Source organism: Coffea eugenioides, chromosome 11 (assembly GCF_003713205.1).
Source record: "Coffea eugenioides isolate CCC68of chromosome 11, Ceug_1.0, whole genome shotgun sequence".
Lineage (NCBI taxonomy): Eukaryota > Viridiplantae > Streptophyta > Magnoliopsida > Gentianales > Rubiaceae > Coffea > Coffea eugenioides.
The window spans coordinates 29871660-29889850 of NC_040045.1; the positions used below are offsets into that span (position 1 = coordinate 29871660).

General features: G+C 37.0%; 1 protein-coding gene across 1 annotated transcript; it reads left to right on the plus strand.

Moving 5' to 3' along the window:
* Positions 1–6752: 6752 nt before the first annotated feature.
* Positions 6753–8883, plus strand: LOC113752221 (disease resistance protein RPM1-like). The gene is made up of 2 exons (XM_027296348.1): positions 6753–7991; positions 8218–8883. The coding sequence occupies exons 1-2, from the start codon at positions 6753–6755 to the stop codon at positions 8881–8883; spliced, it is 1905 nt and encodes a 634-aa protein (XP_027152149.1).
* The last annotated feature ends 9308 nt before the right edge of the window (positions 8884–18191 follow it).

Sequence of the window (18191 nt, forward strand, 5' to 3'; positions counted from 1 at the left end):
ATATTGGATGGTTCCATTCATTTGCCAAGTTACATTTTGGAAGGGGATGCATTCTAGTTGGCAAACTTATCCAAAGTAATGAAAGCATTCTCTTGGATATTGGCTTGATAATTAAGGATGTTCGTTTAACTTTGTTAGAACACTATATTATTGATGTAAATTGGATTGCTAGACAAGTTAATGAGGTTGTGAATAGTTTAACTCACTTTGCAAAATCGGGCAACTTTGCAGAATTTTTTTGAAACTCCCCACCAATCTTTGTCAAACAAATGGTACTGGATGAATTCCTACAATCTCATTAATACAATTATTCTTGTTTTCTATGAAAAAAAAAGGGGGGAGAATTGGAGTTTTGGTCCCCAATTTATAAACCATGTGTGAAATTAGTCCCCAATCTATTTTAAAAAACAATTGTGGTCCCCAATCCATCCAATTTTGCTCGAAAGTGAACAATTGACGGGTTTTCTTCAATTTTTGCCTGAAACAAGTCATGTGAGAGCACGTGCCGGCAATTAAAATCTGGTTTCAATTTTTTAAAAGTGGAAACTTGTAAAAAATTATTTCGAGCTTTCTGGTCCCCTTTTTTTATTAACAAAGACAAAACACAATCAGGAAATGGAGTTAATTAGATTAATTAGTATTAGTGTACTATATAATTAGGTTATTGCTATGTGGAAGAACAAAATCAACCCAGACTTTCCTTCTTTCTTTCATTCTCTCTATTCTTCCCCAACTGAAGAAAAACCCTTTGTGGCCAAATTCACCTTTTAAGCAACAAAGACTTGTAGAGATCGGGATTGAAGAGCTTCGGGTTTCCTTCATCCATTCACACTTGTGGCAAAATTTTGACAGATTTGTCTTCTAATCTTGTTTTATGTAGTCATGGTGCTAGAAAAGTTTTGCCACTATAAGTTGCAAGTAATGATGATTACCTCTTGGACACACAGTAGCCCTGGAAGAAGGTATTTCAATTGCAGCATGAAAAAGGTATGGGCTATCTCAAATTCTTTCTTCAGTTTTCGAATTTGAAGTTTTTTCTAAAGCATTATTTTCTTAACTGTGAAGGGCAGAAGAGATGAACAAGGTTGCAACTATTTCGAGTGGTATGATCAGATAATGTGCCAAAGATCCATTGCTTTGATTCCTAATTTGCTGTGGAGCAAGAATGCTAAGGATGCCACAATTGAAAGACTAAGAGTAAGGGAAAGAAAATTAGTCTGTGCAATTGTGTTGTTGGTACTGTTGTTGTTGTTTATTTTGCTGGTGTAAAAAGCTAGAAATTAGGATGGAATAGCTTTGGTTTAGCATATTGTAACAAACTACTAGTGATCATTTTGTGGTTCAAACTAATAGCTAAAACACATTCATTCAGAATTTTGTAGTTTTTGCTTGGACTGGGTGAATGTGTAGGCTGGGATGTATTATCTTGCTAGTATGTACTGTAAACTGTAGTGGACATTTCTTGATGCCAAAATGATCAGCCTTGCAGGATTTTTTGAGCCTCTATTTAATAGTGATTTAACATTTGAATTAGTAAATATCTGTCAAGCATCTTATTACACATGTAAAGCAATGGCAATTTTGAGGTCAAATGAAGGCATTATTTTGAAATTATCCCTGTAAAACACAAGTGCATTCGCAAATGAAACCTAGATATTCATAACTCAATTGAGAAAGGAAACTGTAGCAATTCTTCCCAAAAATCATTAATAACTATGAAAATATAACATAATCTTGCAATTTAGTCATTACAACCATCAAAAAGGCATATTTTCCCTACCCAAATTCTTTACAAAATATAAATAGACATGGTTATATTGCCATGAATTCTGGTTGCATTACTTCCAATACAACAAAAGAAATACATATGTATCCACACCTACAGCACAGTCACAAACAAAAGTAGTACATAATTAGTTCAATTTTGCTTTTCCTTTAACATTGGACTTGTCACCACGTTCACAACTAGAAGTTAGCCATGAGGTCCTTGGGAGTTTGAGATGAATTTGAACATCCCTGATTATAAATGGTGTAAAAGGAAAGGGACTAACTAAGGGTTGACTGATACGTGCCACATGTGGATCTGGAATTCCAAAAACCTCATCTAAGTTTGGTTTAGCAGTAGAGGCAGAAGAAATTATATGCAAAAGAAATACTCAATAACGTTGTTTTCAGTAGCTTGTTGGCTATTTTGGGATGAAGTTGCTTTCTGTCCTGCACTTCTGGTGCCTTTTCCCTGCATAATAGTGGTATGAGTAATGAGTATGCGTAGTAGTTATGTTGGTAAGAATATGAAATCAAATTCAAGTTAGAAAAAAAACTATACAGCTTTATTCATTGCTCTTCTTGCTATTTTCTTAGCATTAGAGCTAATGCCTTGAACTTGGAATATGAAAATAAAACCATTATCATTAAACAAATAGACAACATAGTACTTGAATTCAAATATATCAGATCTTATCACTCATAGAGATGCTTGGGTTTGTATCCATTTGTGACAAGTCACCTACACATTGTACTTCAAGCAATCCATCCTGAATATGTTATAGGCTTACATCTTCACTCTCATGAACATTCGCACTTCTTTGACTAGATGTACCATATTTTTCTTGTCTAATTTGCATGTTCTTGTGTTATGATCCTTTTGCCTATAGTATGTACATTTACTGATTTGTCTAAATCTTCTTACTTTTACTCTTTTATCTTTCATTTCCTGCACCTCATTAGCAGATTTCCTTCTTTGTTTTTCGGGTCTTATTGGTGCTCTTCCATATGTTGGTAGGAATGGTGGTTAGATATTCACATCTGCCCAATCTTGCTCTCCATTAAGAGGTAGTATGCATGGCTCATAACACTTGAGATAAGTTTTTGCACTATAGCAATCATCAACATACTCCATTGGATCCTTCATTGCAATCCACAGTGCTGAAATTGCATGATAGCAAGGTATCCCTATCAAGTCCCATTTCCTAAAAGAGCATGTCTTCTCTTCAATATTAATTGTATGCTTTTCACCATAGGGATCAGCAACTTCATAGTTAACTTTGTTGGATTTGCAAGGCACATAGTAAGTTGCCTTATCTATGTTTTCCTTCATTCTTTTCCTGATTTTTGGGTAGATTGCATATTTGTTCCATTTTCACCTAGCTCTATCTCTATTTTCCTGCATTCGCTTTTGCTTATCACTCATTTTTATCCACTCATAGTCCCTTTCAAATTTTAAATCTTCTTTGAGTAATGTTAGAAACCAAATCCAAGAGTCTTTGGTTTCTCCCTTAGTTGTTGCATAAGTTATAGGATACATTCCATTATTTGGATCTATTCTAACTGCTGTCCATAATTTCTATGCTGCCTGAATTACTTTTTTCAATTTTATTGAGAAATGGAGGTGGTTTATTATATTGATCCATCTCACTACCTTTGGCCAAATTCTTTGCAATTTTTTTAGTTCCATACCCTTGATGTCTACTAAGATAATGTTTTTAGATGGGACGATATTACAAAACATGTGTTGGGATTTTTGGAGTTGATGAAATTCTTGAACTGTTCAAATATTTGCTTAGTAGGTTTGTCGCATGTTTGGAAACAATTAGATTTGGTGTTGGAATTTGAAGTGTTTTCTTGGTGGTGGTGTTGTTGCAAATTTGGAAAAAAAAAAAATTGAGGAAACAGTTTTCTTTTGTTTTTTATAAAACAAGGGTAATTTGTCGTGTAAAAGTTAACATCCTACTTAATTATTGGAGGAATAAGCTTGTACACAGAAAGCCATTGGTTCGTGCGTGACTTTTCCTTAAGTTAATATTTGCCCCTTGCTTTATAAAATTATTTCTGGTAGCTGAAATTTGAAAAAGAGAAAACAAAGGTATGTTTGTTTGGTATTAGCGGATGAATAGAACGAATATGGCAAGACTTGAGTCAACTACGGGTGTCAAATACTTTTGAGAATCTCCTCTTTTCTGTTTTTCTTTTTTCAAAAACTAACATTTATTAAAATTTATTAATAATAGTATATCTTCATAGAATTGGGAGAACCATTCCAATAATAAATTGTGAATATAGGACATTTGAACATTGAGGAGCTCGTCATACATCCACAAATTTTGTGGTTATAGTGATATGATCTATGGATCAAAACATGGCTAGCGCAAGGGAGTGCAAAGTAAGGATGGAAGGGTTCAGTCATTATTTCCAATGGTATATTCATGTATCGATTGAAAAGGTATTGAAAGATAGAAGATAGCGGTAATGGAGGAAGAGCAACGTGAATTAATCAAATTTTTTTTAAAAGAATTTGAACTGCTAAGTGGTTTGGAGGAAAATTTTAGGTCGATCATGCCTAATAATTGTTTTCAAACCAATGAAAATGTTCCATGAGAACATACAAGGGTTCCACCTAATTTTATATAACATGTAAGTTAGTAAAAAAGGTCCTCATATATCCGCTTGGAACTTTTCTATCGTTCCTGGATCATACCTAGTAGTTGTTTCGAGCAGATATAAAATTCCTCGTGAAGCAAATGATAAGTTTTTGGTATACTGTTCAACTCCAGTTCAAACATTTAATTGTAAAAGAGAAAAGAAAAATAGTAAATCAGTTCCAGAGTTTGGATTTTACTGGTTGTGGCCGGTTTCATAAACTCTATGAATCATCCGACATATTAACCTTTCTTTCAACAATCGAAATTACTGGAAAGAACACAACAAAGTTAGATTAACACTCAGGGGTAATCGAAATCTTGGTGCAAAGCACAATCTAAGGTGGAACCCACAAACCAATACCATCTAGCCAATTGGTAACTGGAAGTGCGGCTGAGGACCTTAAACCCAGGATAACTACCCCACAATCTTTCGATGTGGGATGAATGACCCACCCCCGCCCCGAGCACAGTCTCACCAAAGTTATTGGTTTTTTTCAACAATCGAAATTACTGGAAAGAACACAACAAAGTTAGATTAACACTCAGGGGTAATCGAAATCCTGGTGCAAAGCACAATCTAAGGTGGAACCCACAAACCAACACCATCCAGCCAATTGGTAATTGGAAGTGCGACTGAGGACCTTAAACCCAGGGTAACTACCCCACAATCTTTCGATGCGGGATGGAATCCGACATATTAACCACTAAGGTGTTAAAAATAGGAAAGATATGCCAAAATAGTAGTTGAAAAAGCAGCCAACTTGAAGTTATAGCGTGGACTAAGTAGAAGTTAATTGTCAAATGAGCATTGAATCAACTTGGTCATAGCAAACATATACATAAGCTCTGAGAGCAACTATTAGTAGAAAATATTGATCTTTGACGGGCAAATTAAACTTTACCCTCCCATGGTATAACTAATTTTTACATAACTCTCCTATAGTTTTAAAAGCTATATATAATCCCTTATAATTTGAATTAAAGTGTCAAAGTGACGGAAATGATCATCTGTAATGGAACTTATAAAAATGTCAAAATTACTTTTGTTTAAAAACTAAAATAGTTGGAGTGACCAAAATATATAAACATAATATGCATGACACTCTAACCTTGTATGATTTTTATATTTTACCATATAACCCCCTTATGATTTAGTATTTTATCATATAATCCCCTTATGACTTTCAGTATATATACAAAACCCCCTATGGTTAATAAATAATTTTAACTTTACATAGGGGTATTTTTTATATTTTAATTCACTCCATTATGGTTTCTAAATTCCGTCATTTTGACACTTTAATCCAAATTATGAGGGGCCTATGTATAGTTTTTAAAATTATAGGGGAGTTATGTAAAAAAAATACTAAATCACAGGGGAATAAAGCGTAATTTGCCCATCTTTGACACTAAAACTAATGATTCACCGCACTCGTAGCATGAACCTCTTCTAGTTGTTATCTACCACTAATCTATATATCTCATTTTTTGGTCATTTAAAGAATTCGCACATTTAATTTTAATAACTTTTTCAGTGATATATTGTCCCTTTTCAATGCCAACATTTTTTTAAAAAAAAAAAGTTTCACAAAAAATTATGAGAAATTGTTAAAAAGAGTTAAATTAATTTGATATTATCATGATCGTTGATCCGAAGGTTCATAGCATTTGGTAACTTCAATTGATTTCTTTTTCCTTTTCCATTGGGCAACCATGTCATGTCTAGCTAATTGCTGACCTTACAAGATATTGTAGAATCAAGAATCGAGAGTTGAATGTGCCTTTTTTGTTTTTTCCTTTCAAAGCCAACTTCAGTGTGATGTTGATAAGGAAACGTGTGTGTGAAATAATAATGTCTCTTGTTCAATGTGGCCATGCAACCATTCCTTTGGTTTACATTTGCCACTTACAATTTTTATTATAAAACATGAATATTACTCTAGTTTTCGGAACCTGAAGCAATTATAATAGAACGACTTTGGCCAAGAACACTGACAATTGTAGTTGACACTCAGAATTTAAAAAAAAAAAAACAAACACCATATGAATTATAAGGAAATAGAATATGATGCTTCATGAATCATGAGTTTGGTTCATTTATTTGGGACCGCAGGCATCCAATGACTGAGTCGTGCAATTGAATATCAATATGCTTGTACAGGGAAAGCCACTTGCAAAAATTAATGGGTAACTTATGACTATGGACCATGGAGACTATTTAATTGTCCTTTGCATTATTGGAAGAGACAGCATCACAACCACTCCTTTTTCCATTGATCATTTGCCACTGTGAAGTCTTGGCCTGCCGACTCTTGAGAAATTTGATTCAGCATCATGGCAGAGAGTGTGGTACGTTTTTTGATTAACCAGCTATCAACCTTGCTTTCCCAAGAGATCACGCTTTTGGGGGAGCTTAAATCAGATGTTCAATTCATCAAAGATGAACTCAGTAGCATGAAGGCCTTCCTCAGAGAAGCTGAAGCAAAGGAAGACAATGATTCTCAACTCCAAGAATGGCTAAAGCAGGTTCGAGAAGTTGCTTATGATACAGAGGATGTTCTCGATGACTTTATCTGCCGCTTTGCTCGTGGTTACATGGATGGATTCTGTGGCAAGTTTGGAAAGATCTATAACTCAATAAAGAATCTGAAAGCTCGCCATCAAATTTCTTTGGAGACAAAAGACATCAAGGCAAGAGTTGGAAAGATTTCAGCAAGGCATCAGAGGTACCAGTCCCTATATGGTACTCGAGAAAGAGGCTTTAGCTCTTCTCGTCAGGTGAATGCAGATTTTGACATTCATGCTCAATCACTCTTCATTGAAGAAGCTCCACTTGTTGGGATTGATAAGCCAAAAGCAGAGCTCATCTCAAAAATCCTTGAGGACCATTCCCAATTGAGAGTAGTTTCGGTTGTGGGAATGGGGGGACTCGAGAAGACTACCCTGGTGAAAAAAGTCTACGATGATGCTGCAGTGAAGAAACAATTTCAGAACCATGCTTGGATAACTGTTTCTCAAAATTTTCAGTTCAGTGACATCATCAAGAACCTGATCCAACAGTTGTACAATGAAATTAGACAGCCGGTCCCTCCCCAAGTGGAATCCATGGATGTTCTTATGCTGAGTGAATTTGTGAAAGACTTCCTCCAGGAAAAAAGGTACATTCTTGTCCTTGATGATGTGTGGAGTATAGATGCCTGGGAAGCTATCAAATGTGTATTGCTTGACTGCAATATCACTAGTCGTGTTGTATTGACAACACGAATTGCTGATGTAGCTTCTGCATCCTGTTTAGGATCACTTGACTCCGTCTATAAGATGGAGCCTCTTTCTGATGAAGAGTCTTGGACTCTATTTTGCAATAGAACATTTCAGAGCAATGACTGTCCTTCAAATCTAGAAGAAGTTGCAAAAAAAGTACTGAAAAAATGTGAGGGCCTACCGCATGCAATTGTTGCAATAGGTGGTGTTTTGGCTCTGAAGGACAAGGAAAATACAGATGAATGGAAGATGATTCTTCATGGTTTTGGTGGCGAGTCAGATGGCAGTGGTAAGCTTGACAGAATGAAGAGGGTACTCTTACTTAGCTACAATGATTTGCCTCACTATCTTAAAAGTTGCCTATTATATCTAAGCATCTACCCTGAAGATTATCCAATTGATATGGATGATAATACTTGAAAAGTGGATTGCACTAGGATATGTAGAAGAGAAAGAAGGAATAACACGCACCGATATTGCTATGAGATATATGAAAGAACTCATCAATAGAAGCTTAATCCAAGTTAAATCCACATAGGATGATGGCAGATTGGTTACATGTGGTTTTCATGATTTTCTATGTGAAATCACTGTTTCAAAATCTAAAGAGCAGAGTTTCACGACTGTAGCCACCAGATATCACACAAGATGGCCTGAAAATGTTCGACACCTAGCAATCCACAACTTCACTAATAATCCACAAGAAATTAGTAGCTTAAAGTGTCTTCGGTCTGTGGTAATATTTGGGTATGAAGATCCTCTCACAGCTACATTTTTATCGAAGTTTTTATATGGTGATCCCAAGTTGCTAAAGGTGTTGGATTTGTATGGAGCTAAATTGGACAGTATCCCAAAGCAAGTCTTCAAACTATTTCATCTCAGGTATCTTAGTCTCAATGGTACTGGAGTTAAAATTATTCCAAAATCTATTGGAAGGCTTCAAAACCTTGAAGTTATAGATCTGACAAGAACCAATGTAACAGAGTTGCCTGTGGAAATTCTAAATCTAAGAAAACTCCGTTCTCTTTGGTTAGGCGGAGTGGGTGATTATTCAAATGAGCATGCAGATTGGGGCTGTAAATGTCCACTCAGAATTGGAAAGCTTATTTGCTTGGAAACTCTGTATAATATAGAAGCAGATTGTGATAAAATAGTACCAGAGATTGGAAACTTCATGCAGTTGCAGCAATTATCCATCACATAGCTGAGAAGAGAAGATGGAAAGGAGTTGCTCTCCCTCTTGAGGCTGACCTACCTTTGAGATTTGGTCATCTCCTGTATTAAAGAAGATGAGATCCTTGATCTCCAACATTCCGTCCCTCTAAAGCTTGGATTCCTCACACGTCTAACATTGAAAGGGCGTTTAGACAGAGTACCACAATGGGTGACATCACTTCAATCCTTGAGAACCTTACAGTTGGCCAATAGTAGGTTGAGAGAAGATGAGAATGTAATAGGCTCCCTCGGACATTTGCCCAATCTGGTATCACTCTCTCTATGGTGCTTATGAACGGGAGACATTATGTTTCAATGCTGGAGGATTCAAAAACTCCAGACTTTAGAGCTTGCGCAATTGAAAAGACTGAAATGGGTGAGAGTGGAAGAGGAATCAATGCCTAGTCTCAGAAATCTGCAATTAGTTGGTTGTAAACTGATGCAGGAGTTGCCTTCGGGCATCCAAAACTTGACCGGACTACGATATCTTGGGGTTCTTTGATATGTCTGATGAGCTAATGCACAAAGTACAAAATTTGGATAAACAAAGTGTAGATTATCAAACAATTTCTCATATCCCCGGTGTTTGCACTGGTTACTGGATTAACAGTCAGTGGGAAGACAAGTTCCTCTAAGAGAAGAGAAGCTGAAAGACAACTCTTGCAGTTCTCAATGCTAACTGATATCCAGTTGACTCATCTCTTCGAAGTACGAGGCTGCTTACCAGCTTTTCCTTCTGTTTCGTTGAGTTCTCGTTTGCCTTTCCTTTCTCTTGATTGTCATATTTGTATCAAATCATATCATGAAACATCAATTCCTCAAATAGGAAAAGATGAAGAGGAGTAAACCACTTACTAGCGAAAGTGCATTACTTGTTTAAGTGTCACTTATATTATCTCTAACTGAATCTGGAAGGAGCGAGTAAGAGTTTTCTGTGCATTTACCAAACATTGACAGATTTTGGTCAGTTATTTCAGAAGATGTAAAAGCAAAAGAGTTAGAATTACTATAGTCATTGTAAAGTTTGAGGAATTTTGCACCTAAATTGAACTTATGGACGACAAATGTACTTTCAAATATTTGTACTTTATATGATATGTAAGTGGGATGTGAGGATCCTATAGGAATTTCCCCCTTTTGTCCTTGTTCCTTTCACTCTTTTATCCATAAAACCTTATCTTATTTCTCATGTTACTAAAGCAAAAAGAACTTGATGCATCCAAATCCAGGAAAAACTTTTCAAACTTCTTTTGAACTTAAAGAAACAGCAAGTGTGATACCCCGACTTTTAGGATAATGTTTTTGTTTAGTCTCAAAGAGGATATTACGGTTTCTTTATTTTATTTTTGTTTTAAAACATTTTTTTTATTTTAAAGATTAGAAACCTTAAAGTCTAATCAAAACCCTAGTTCCACTTGTGACTGACCGTTTTATCAAATTTCTCATATTTTAACCGAAACCCTAAATTCAATTTATGGAATTGTAAAACCCCTCACGTTTTCTTAAAAATGCCCTTTTAATTGAAAATTATGATTTTATAATAGCCCTACCACCCAATCACCCCACAATAAGTGCAAATGAACATGCAAGTAAAGGTTTTCACTTTTCGTTTTCAAGTTGGAGCGAGTTAGGATTTTCACGTTTTTTCGTAGTGTAATTATCCGGTACGGAGTGAGGATCAAATTTGGTGCTTAAGAGTGACTTTTAGGTAAGAAATAATATGTGATTAGAAGCTGATAGGGTGTTAATTGTTGATTATTTTATTATCAATTTCCCCTTTGTCTTTGCCAAATATTGTTTTAATTATTAATATTTACTTATATTTGGTATCTGGATTTAATTTTAGGGAATGGAGCAGAAAATCACAAAGAAAGAGGTATTTTCTGGAGAAAATGGAGACTTCTAAATACTCCACAGACCTGGCCCACATTGCTGAGAAGAACCGGACTTCCATTCCCCTCTTTTGCTGACTAAGAGTCCTCCTACCAAGAGAAAACGTAATACAAGGAATTTGGCAGAGCTTTCTTTTGAGTACTTGGACTCTCAATTTCGGCGGGGACCACGGATAAGAAGCATGAGTCATTTGGACTCTTGGAAAAGAAACGTACAAAAGCTTGTGAAATGGAATTGGACTTTGAATTCATGCGGGGACCACTAGAGATAGCATTAGACTTTCTTTTGGCTTTAAAAAGGGAGAAACGTACAGGAGGTTTTGGTTATCAATAGTTTTAGCTTAGCTTTTAGCATAGTTTTAGTTTTCTTTTCTTTCTTGGCTCTTTTGATGGCCTGGATCTCAGTTAAATTACGGGGAGATTTTCTCATGAGGCGTGGCTAAGTTTCTGATCTAGTTGAGGAACAACGGAGGACTTGGTTCTACTAAATTTGTGAGATCGAATTAGTTTTTATTTATTTCTATTATTCACTGGTATTTGTCTATCTTCTGCTTTATGTTCATATGGTTGTTTTATTATTCGATTATGCAGGGCCCGGATTCTAGAATAATTCAATAACCTGAAGCCAATTAGGGTAGTTAAATCCGTAATTGTTTAATTATTCTAAACTGGTGGCAACTGGCATGATTGGGTTTGTGTCAGGGAGATAGACAGGCTAACTTAAAGAGACCCTTGTAGTGTGTTGATTGGTTAGAATTAGGCTCTTCTAATTATTCATGCAATTAGGGAATTGAACTTCTATGGTCGTACCTAGGGTTGTTTCCTGATTAGAGAAATAGTCAACGGTCGTACCTTGGCTATCGACAAATTGAGGAAGAGTTGGTTGTTTATCGCGTGTATGACAACTATAACTAATTTATCAGATAGTAACTGGAATAATCCTTGCATCTGTGATCGAATTAAGTGAACCATCTCCGAAGTTGTCTCTTGGCTAGAGTTCGTCCATTATTATTTTTATTGTGATAATTAGTTATTTGAGTTGTAGTTATTTTATTTTATTTTAATTTATTCCAAATAATTTAGTTACTCTCATTTTCAAAAACCCCCCATATCTGGAACTTGAGAAGAAATTAAATTATCCCCAGTCCCTGTGGATTCGACCCTGCTTACCGCTATATACAGAATTTGTATTTTATTTGAGCAGGTATTTATTATTGCACAGGTTTGACGCCTGTCAATTTTTGGCGCCGTTGCCGGGGACTGGTGCCAGATTAATTTGTTTCTTTTTGAGTTCATTTTTTTTTATTATTTATTTTTCTCTTATTTTTTTTATATAGTTTATGGCTTCTAACACTCCGTATTTTGGTGATAGACTGGATTTTGTTTCCGGGGAAGGCGATGAGACTAGTTTTTTTGCTAAGTTTGCATATTCAGAGGCAGTAAACTCTATTAGAGAAAGAATGGCTGCTGCAACCTGTAAAATTTGTTATGCCAGGGATCATTCGACCGGTATGTGCCCCGAATATCAAGATAATCTGAGTGTCCCACTCAATAATTATGGAGATTTTTCACCATGGTCTCAAACGTGGTATAACCCTAATCCAAACGGGTATGATCAAGGATGGTGGGATAACTCCAGTTATAATTATACAACAGGGCCAATGAATTTTCAGCAGTATGAGTCTCAAGAATCATCATCTATGTCAGGTATGTCTCTTGAAGAAATAGTTGAATCAATAGCTATTAATACATATCAATTCCAACAGGAGACACAAAGGAGAAATGAGATGATGAAGGAGGCAATGAGTAATCTGGAAGATCAAATGTGTCTATTGACATCCAGAATAAATCGATTGGCTTCTCAATTTGAAGAATTGCCCTCGAAAATCATTGCTGATTTTGAAGAAAATGAGAGTGCAATTTGCCTGACTAGTGATGAGGAGCTGCAAGATTTTCAAGAAGAGAGATGTACAGATGCAGTTGAAAAAGAAGCCGAAAAGGAAGAAATGGAACCCCAACTGCAACCCATTCAAGTGAAAGAATCCAGTGAAGAATCAGCAAATGTGGTGACACCACCTCCATTCCCTAACCTGCATTTTCTTAACTCTTACTCTATGATTTCTGTTAATGAGATTGATTTTGTTATACCGGAAGTTCTTGAGTCTCATGGCAGGAATGAATTAAGAGTAGCTATGATCAAATATCTTGAACCGTCGAATACTCTTGATGGAGGAGTGGATGAAGAATTGCGAGCAATGCTTGATTATTTGGCGCCATCAACTAGTCCATGGAAGACCGTAGCTCGTGTGCTCAAAGATTACTCCATCTATGAGGGTTACCAGGATCACATTGAAGATGAAGCATTGAAACGAGCTACAAGATTTTATCCTCCGTGAACAAGCATAGCATGTCTAGCCAAAGACATTAAAGAAATGCGCTTTTTGGGAGGCAACCCAATTGTTGATTTTGTTATTTTTGTGTTCAATTTCTTAAATATGTCGTTTCTCACTTGGGTACTAATCACTCTTGATGTTTCCTCACTATGACCAGAATAGGTAATCTTGGCGTGCCCACGCGAGCAGGGCACGTGTTAAGCATCTGAATTCAAGTCTCATGGGCAGTGGACGTTTTACAATCTTGACGTGCCCACGCGGTGTTTGACGACCCAAAACAGAATAAAATTTTTTTTTTAAAATTTAAAAAAAACATTATTTTAAATTTAAAAAAAAAACATTTTTTTTTCTTTCTCTTCAAATAGTCAAATTTTGAAAATTTAAATTTGAAAAAAATTTTGAAAAAACATTGAAAAAAAAAAAAACCAAAAACTATTTTTTTTCTCTTTCTTTTTTCTTTTTCTTTCTTTCTTTCTTCTTTTTCTTTCTTCCTTTCTTTTCTTTCTTTCCTTTCCTTTTCTTCTTCTTCTCCGCCGTTCCCCTGTTTTCCACTTTTCCTTCTTTTCTTTCGCTCATCTGCCATCATCTCCCTCACTCTCTCCTTACCCGACGCCACCAGTCTCCCTTTCTCATCCATTGCCGCACGCCGCTGACCAGCTTCCATCGCCGCCGCCTCCGAGCTCCAAGCTCCACCTAACGGACAACCTTCAGCAGCTCCAAAGGCCGCCGCTGCTCCCCTGCCCACGGCCGTCCACCCACAGCTCGCTGAGCTCCTCCGTTCCAAGCTCCACCCGCCACCTCCACTCACCAGCGCCTTTGACCGCAGCCGCAACTCCACCATCACGCGAGCACCGCCAGCTCACAAGCTCGCCGTGGCCTCCTCTCTCCACCACCAGCTTGCACCCCTCTGCCCTCAACCCGCCGCCACCCTCTTCGCCGCTGTCTCCACTCACCAGCTCACCACCACATGCACCTGCAGCTCCAAAGCTCGCCGCCAGCTCTGCCCAGCCGCACCTAGCTCGCCAGCCACCGCTGCCCTGCTGCTCACGCCACCCACTGTCACGCCATTCCTACCTGTCCAATTTGACAGGTGGAGGTATTGACTCTTCCACCTCGATTAGTATTTGTCTGGTTCTTCTATTGCTGGAATTTGCGCTTTTGTTTCGTGGGTTTCTTGATAGCTGAAGACAGGGGGTGATTTAGGCATTTTCTTGGGTTAATTTTGGTGGAACTAAGCTTATTTGCTGCTCCATTTGGGGGTATTCTCTAGTATTGATCCCATTGTTGAGCATTGATTTGGTTTTGCCTACTTGAGGCCTCTATTTTCATCTGTGAGGATCAAATTTGAGTTGGCTATTTGATTTAGTTTTTCCCTGTGCATTCACCAGTGGCACTGGCAATGGAAGTTGTTTTAACATTTGTCAATCTTGGGTTATTGGTTGCCTAATTGATCGAGTTGTGACTGCTGAGCATTTGTGATTGAGTTGTTTTCTGTCCAACTTTTGACTACTTTTGTTGGTTTTGCCATTTTCTTGGGTCAATTGCTAATTTTAGCAGGTTGAAGTGAGTAATTGACTGTCCAATTGGAGATAGGTGTTACGATATTGGGTTCGATTGTGTCTAATTGCTGAAAGTTGTTGATTTATTAAGACACTAGCGCAGTTCCTAGTTTGTTCGAGTGGCTGTTCTGTTGCATTATTGGGAGCTGTGCTCTAGTATTGTGGCTACTTTCCTGCGTTTATTTGTTGAATTGGGTTATGAATGTGCCGTTTGCATTTGCTTGTTGAAGTCGGTTGCCTTTAATTGACTTGCTTGGGGTATTTGGAGCAGTTGTTGCACTTTGGACGGCCTTAATTCTGAATTTGACTACATGGGGTCCATAAGTACTTATTGATTGCATTTGCTATAAGTGTAGGGGTCTGGTTTAATCTGTGAGAGATTGAATTGTGCATTTTGCTCATTGGGATGGCTTTAAAAATTGTTATTGCTTTGAATTTTCGGCTTCCATTATTTGTTGGCAATTGTAGTCTCTTGTTGCTTAGAGTGATATTTAGAGTTCATGGTGAAGCCACGAATGGCACCAGCTCCAGATGCGAGTTGAGAGACTAGTGATTCGGATGACCCACATTGACGTCACCATGCAGGTCTTGATCCACAATTTCCACCTGAACTGCCCATGTTCTGATGACTTCAGGGAAGTACCGTTGCCCCTCTCCTTCCTTCTACTTTTACATTATCACATTGAGGGCAATGTGTGAATTAGGTGTGGGGGGGAGATCAGTTGGGGTGATAGTATTTTTGTTTTTAGTTTCTAGGGGCTTTTCCTTTATTTTTAGTTAGTTTTTGCCTATCTTTCATTTATTTTCTTTTCTTTTTCTTTCTAGTGGTCAGTCCTTAAATGAATACCAAGTTTTGATGCTGGATTGTTGTCTCTAATTATGTTATTGTCAAGTTTTAGTAATAAAAATGTATCAAGTTGATGTGGTTGAGTTCAGGAACATCTCTTTGGTGAATATCAATAATTGCTTAACTTTTCCAATTTTTGGTTAACTTTTCTAGGCATAGGGAATGATTGTTGGCATTCTTCATGTGAATTGGTCCAGTTATTAATTTTAGTTCTCCATATTTGGAAATTTGAGGCTGGCTGCTGTTATTTTGTGTCATTTTAGTTATTGTGCTATATGGTTGTAAATAAGAGTTGACTATACTCCGCTAGTGGTTACTACTGAGTAACCGGAGATCTTCACCTAAAGTGTTGATTTTCACGTCAAAAGGTAGTAGTTGCTATGAGTGCGTGGTCCCGTAGCGATTGGAGCTGAGTAACCGGGCTCCTCCATCTGGCAAATGTTGGAGTTCGCGTCAAAAGGCTCTAAGGGCTATAGACTGAGTCTTTTGTTAATTAAAAAAAAAAAGAAAGAAAAAAAAAAGAAAAAAAAGTAAAGTAAAGATTGTGTTAGTATGTGAATAAGTCAGCTTGCCGGTTTGTGATCTTAATGTCGAGATTTTAGTTAATAGTTGGACCATTTGCTGATAAATGTGAGCAACCATTCCTTTTTCTTAGATCAGTTTGCCTTAAATTGGAGGAGTTGGTGGTTAGAAAGCTAACTGGGGTGATTTGTCTTTGATCTTGACCTGTGATTCTTGATATATGTTTTTCTTGGTACCTTGGCAATACGGCAGTTGGAGCAATGCTCATTTTTAAATATTGGTGTTATTTGTCGTCCTCATGCTTGAGGGCAAGCATGATTTAGGTGTGGGGGGAATTGATAGGGTGTTAATTGTTGATTATTTTATTATTAATTTCCCCTTTGTCTTTGCCAAATATTGTTTTAATTATTAATATTTACTTATATTTGGTATCTGGATTTAATTTTAGGGAATGGAGCAGAAAATCACAAAGAAAGAGGTATTTTCTGGAGAAAATGGAGACTTCTAAATACTCCACAGACCTGGCCCACATTGCTGAGAAGAACCGGACTTCCATTCCCCTCTTTTGCTGACTAAGATTCCTCCTACCAAGAGAAAACGTAATTCAAGGAATTTGGCAGAGCTTTCTTTTGAGTACTTGGACTCTCAATTTCGGCGGGGACCACGGATAAGAAGCATGAGTCATTTGGACTCTTGGAAAAGAAACGTACAAAAGCTTGTGAAATTGAATTGGACTTTGAATTCATGCGGGGACCACTAGAGATAGCATTAGACTTTCTTTTGGCTTTAAAAAGGGAGAAACGTATAGGAGGTTTTGGTTATCAATAGTTTTAACTTAGCTTTTAGCATAGTTTTAGTTTTCTTTTCTTTCTTGGCTCTTTTGATGGCCTGGATCTCAGTTAAATTACGGGGAGATTTTCTCATGAGGCGTGGCTAAGTTTCTGATCTAGTTGAGGAACAACGGAGGACTTGGTTCTACTAAATTTGTGAGATCGAATTAGTTTTTATTTATTTCTATTATTCACTGGTATTTGTCTATCTTCTGCTTTATGTTCATATGGTTGTTTTATTATTCGATTATCCAGGGCCCGGATTCTAGAATAATTCAATAACCTGAAGCCAATTAGGGTAGTTAAATCCGTAATTGTTTAATTATTCTAAACTGGTGGCAACTGGCATGATTGGGTTTGTGTCAGGGAGATAGACAGGCTAACTTAAAGAGACCCTTGTAGTGTGTTGATTGGTTAGAATTAGGCTCTTCTAATTATTCATGCAATTAGGGAATTGAACTTCTATGGTCGTACCTAGGGTTGTTTCCTGATTAGAGAAATAGTCAACGGTCGTACCTTGGCTATCGACAAATTGAGGAAGAGTTGGTTGTTTATCGCGTTTATGACAACTATAACTAATTAATCAGATAGTAACTGGAATAATCCTTGCATCTGTGATCGAATTAAGTGAACCATCTCCGAAGTTGTCTCTTGGCTAGAGTTCGTCCGTTATTATTTTTATTGTGATAATTAGTTATTTGAGTTGTAGTTATTTTATTTTATTTTAATTTATTCCAAGTAATTTAGTTACTCTCATTTTCAAAAACCCTCCATATCTGGAACTTGAGATGAAATTAAATTATCCCCAGTCCCTATGGATTCGACCCTACTTACCGCTATATACAGAATTTGTATTTTATTTGAGCAGGTATTTATTATTGCACAGGCTCGACACCCTGTCAGAAGCAATTATAAAAAGTTAGTGAATAGGAAGTAAAAACCCTGGTACGTGTGATTTAAGGAAAAACGGTGCGAACCGACGTGTACCGTGCACTACCGATTGAACGTACCACTTGACCACCACTTTCTTACCATACAAGCTCATTAATATTTGAGCAAAATATCTCCTTATTTTCAGCTGGCTTTGACCGAAATTTAGGGCTAAAAATGCAAGGAAAGAAAAAGAAATTTTGGTTGGCTTTGGTGGTGACAAGTGTCACTCACCTATGGCCACTTGACCAAGCCAAAAGTCCAACCTTCTTATCCTCCATTTTGCTCCATTCCCCTTCATTTTTCTGCTGGTTGGCCGAGACA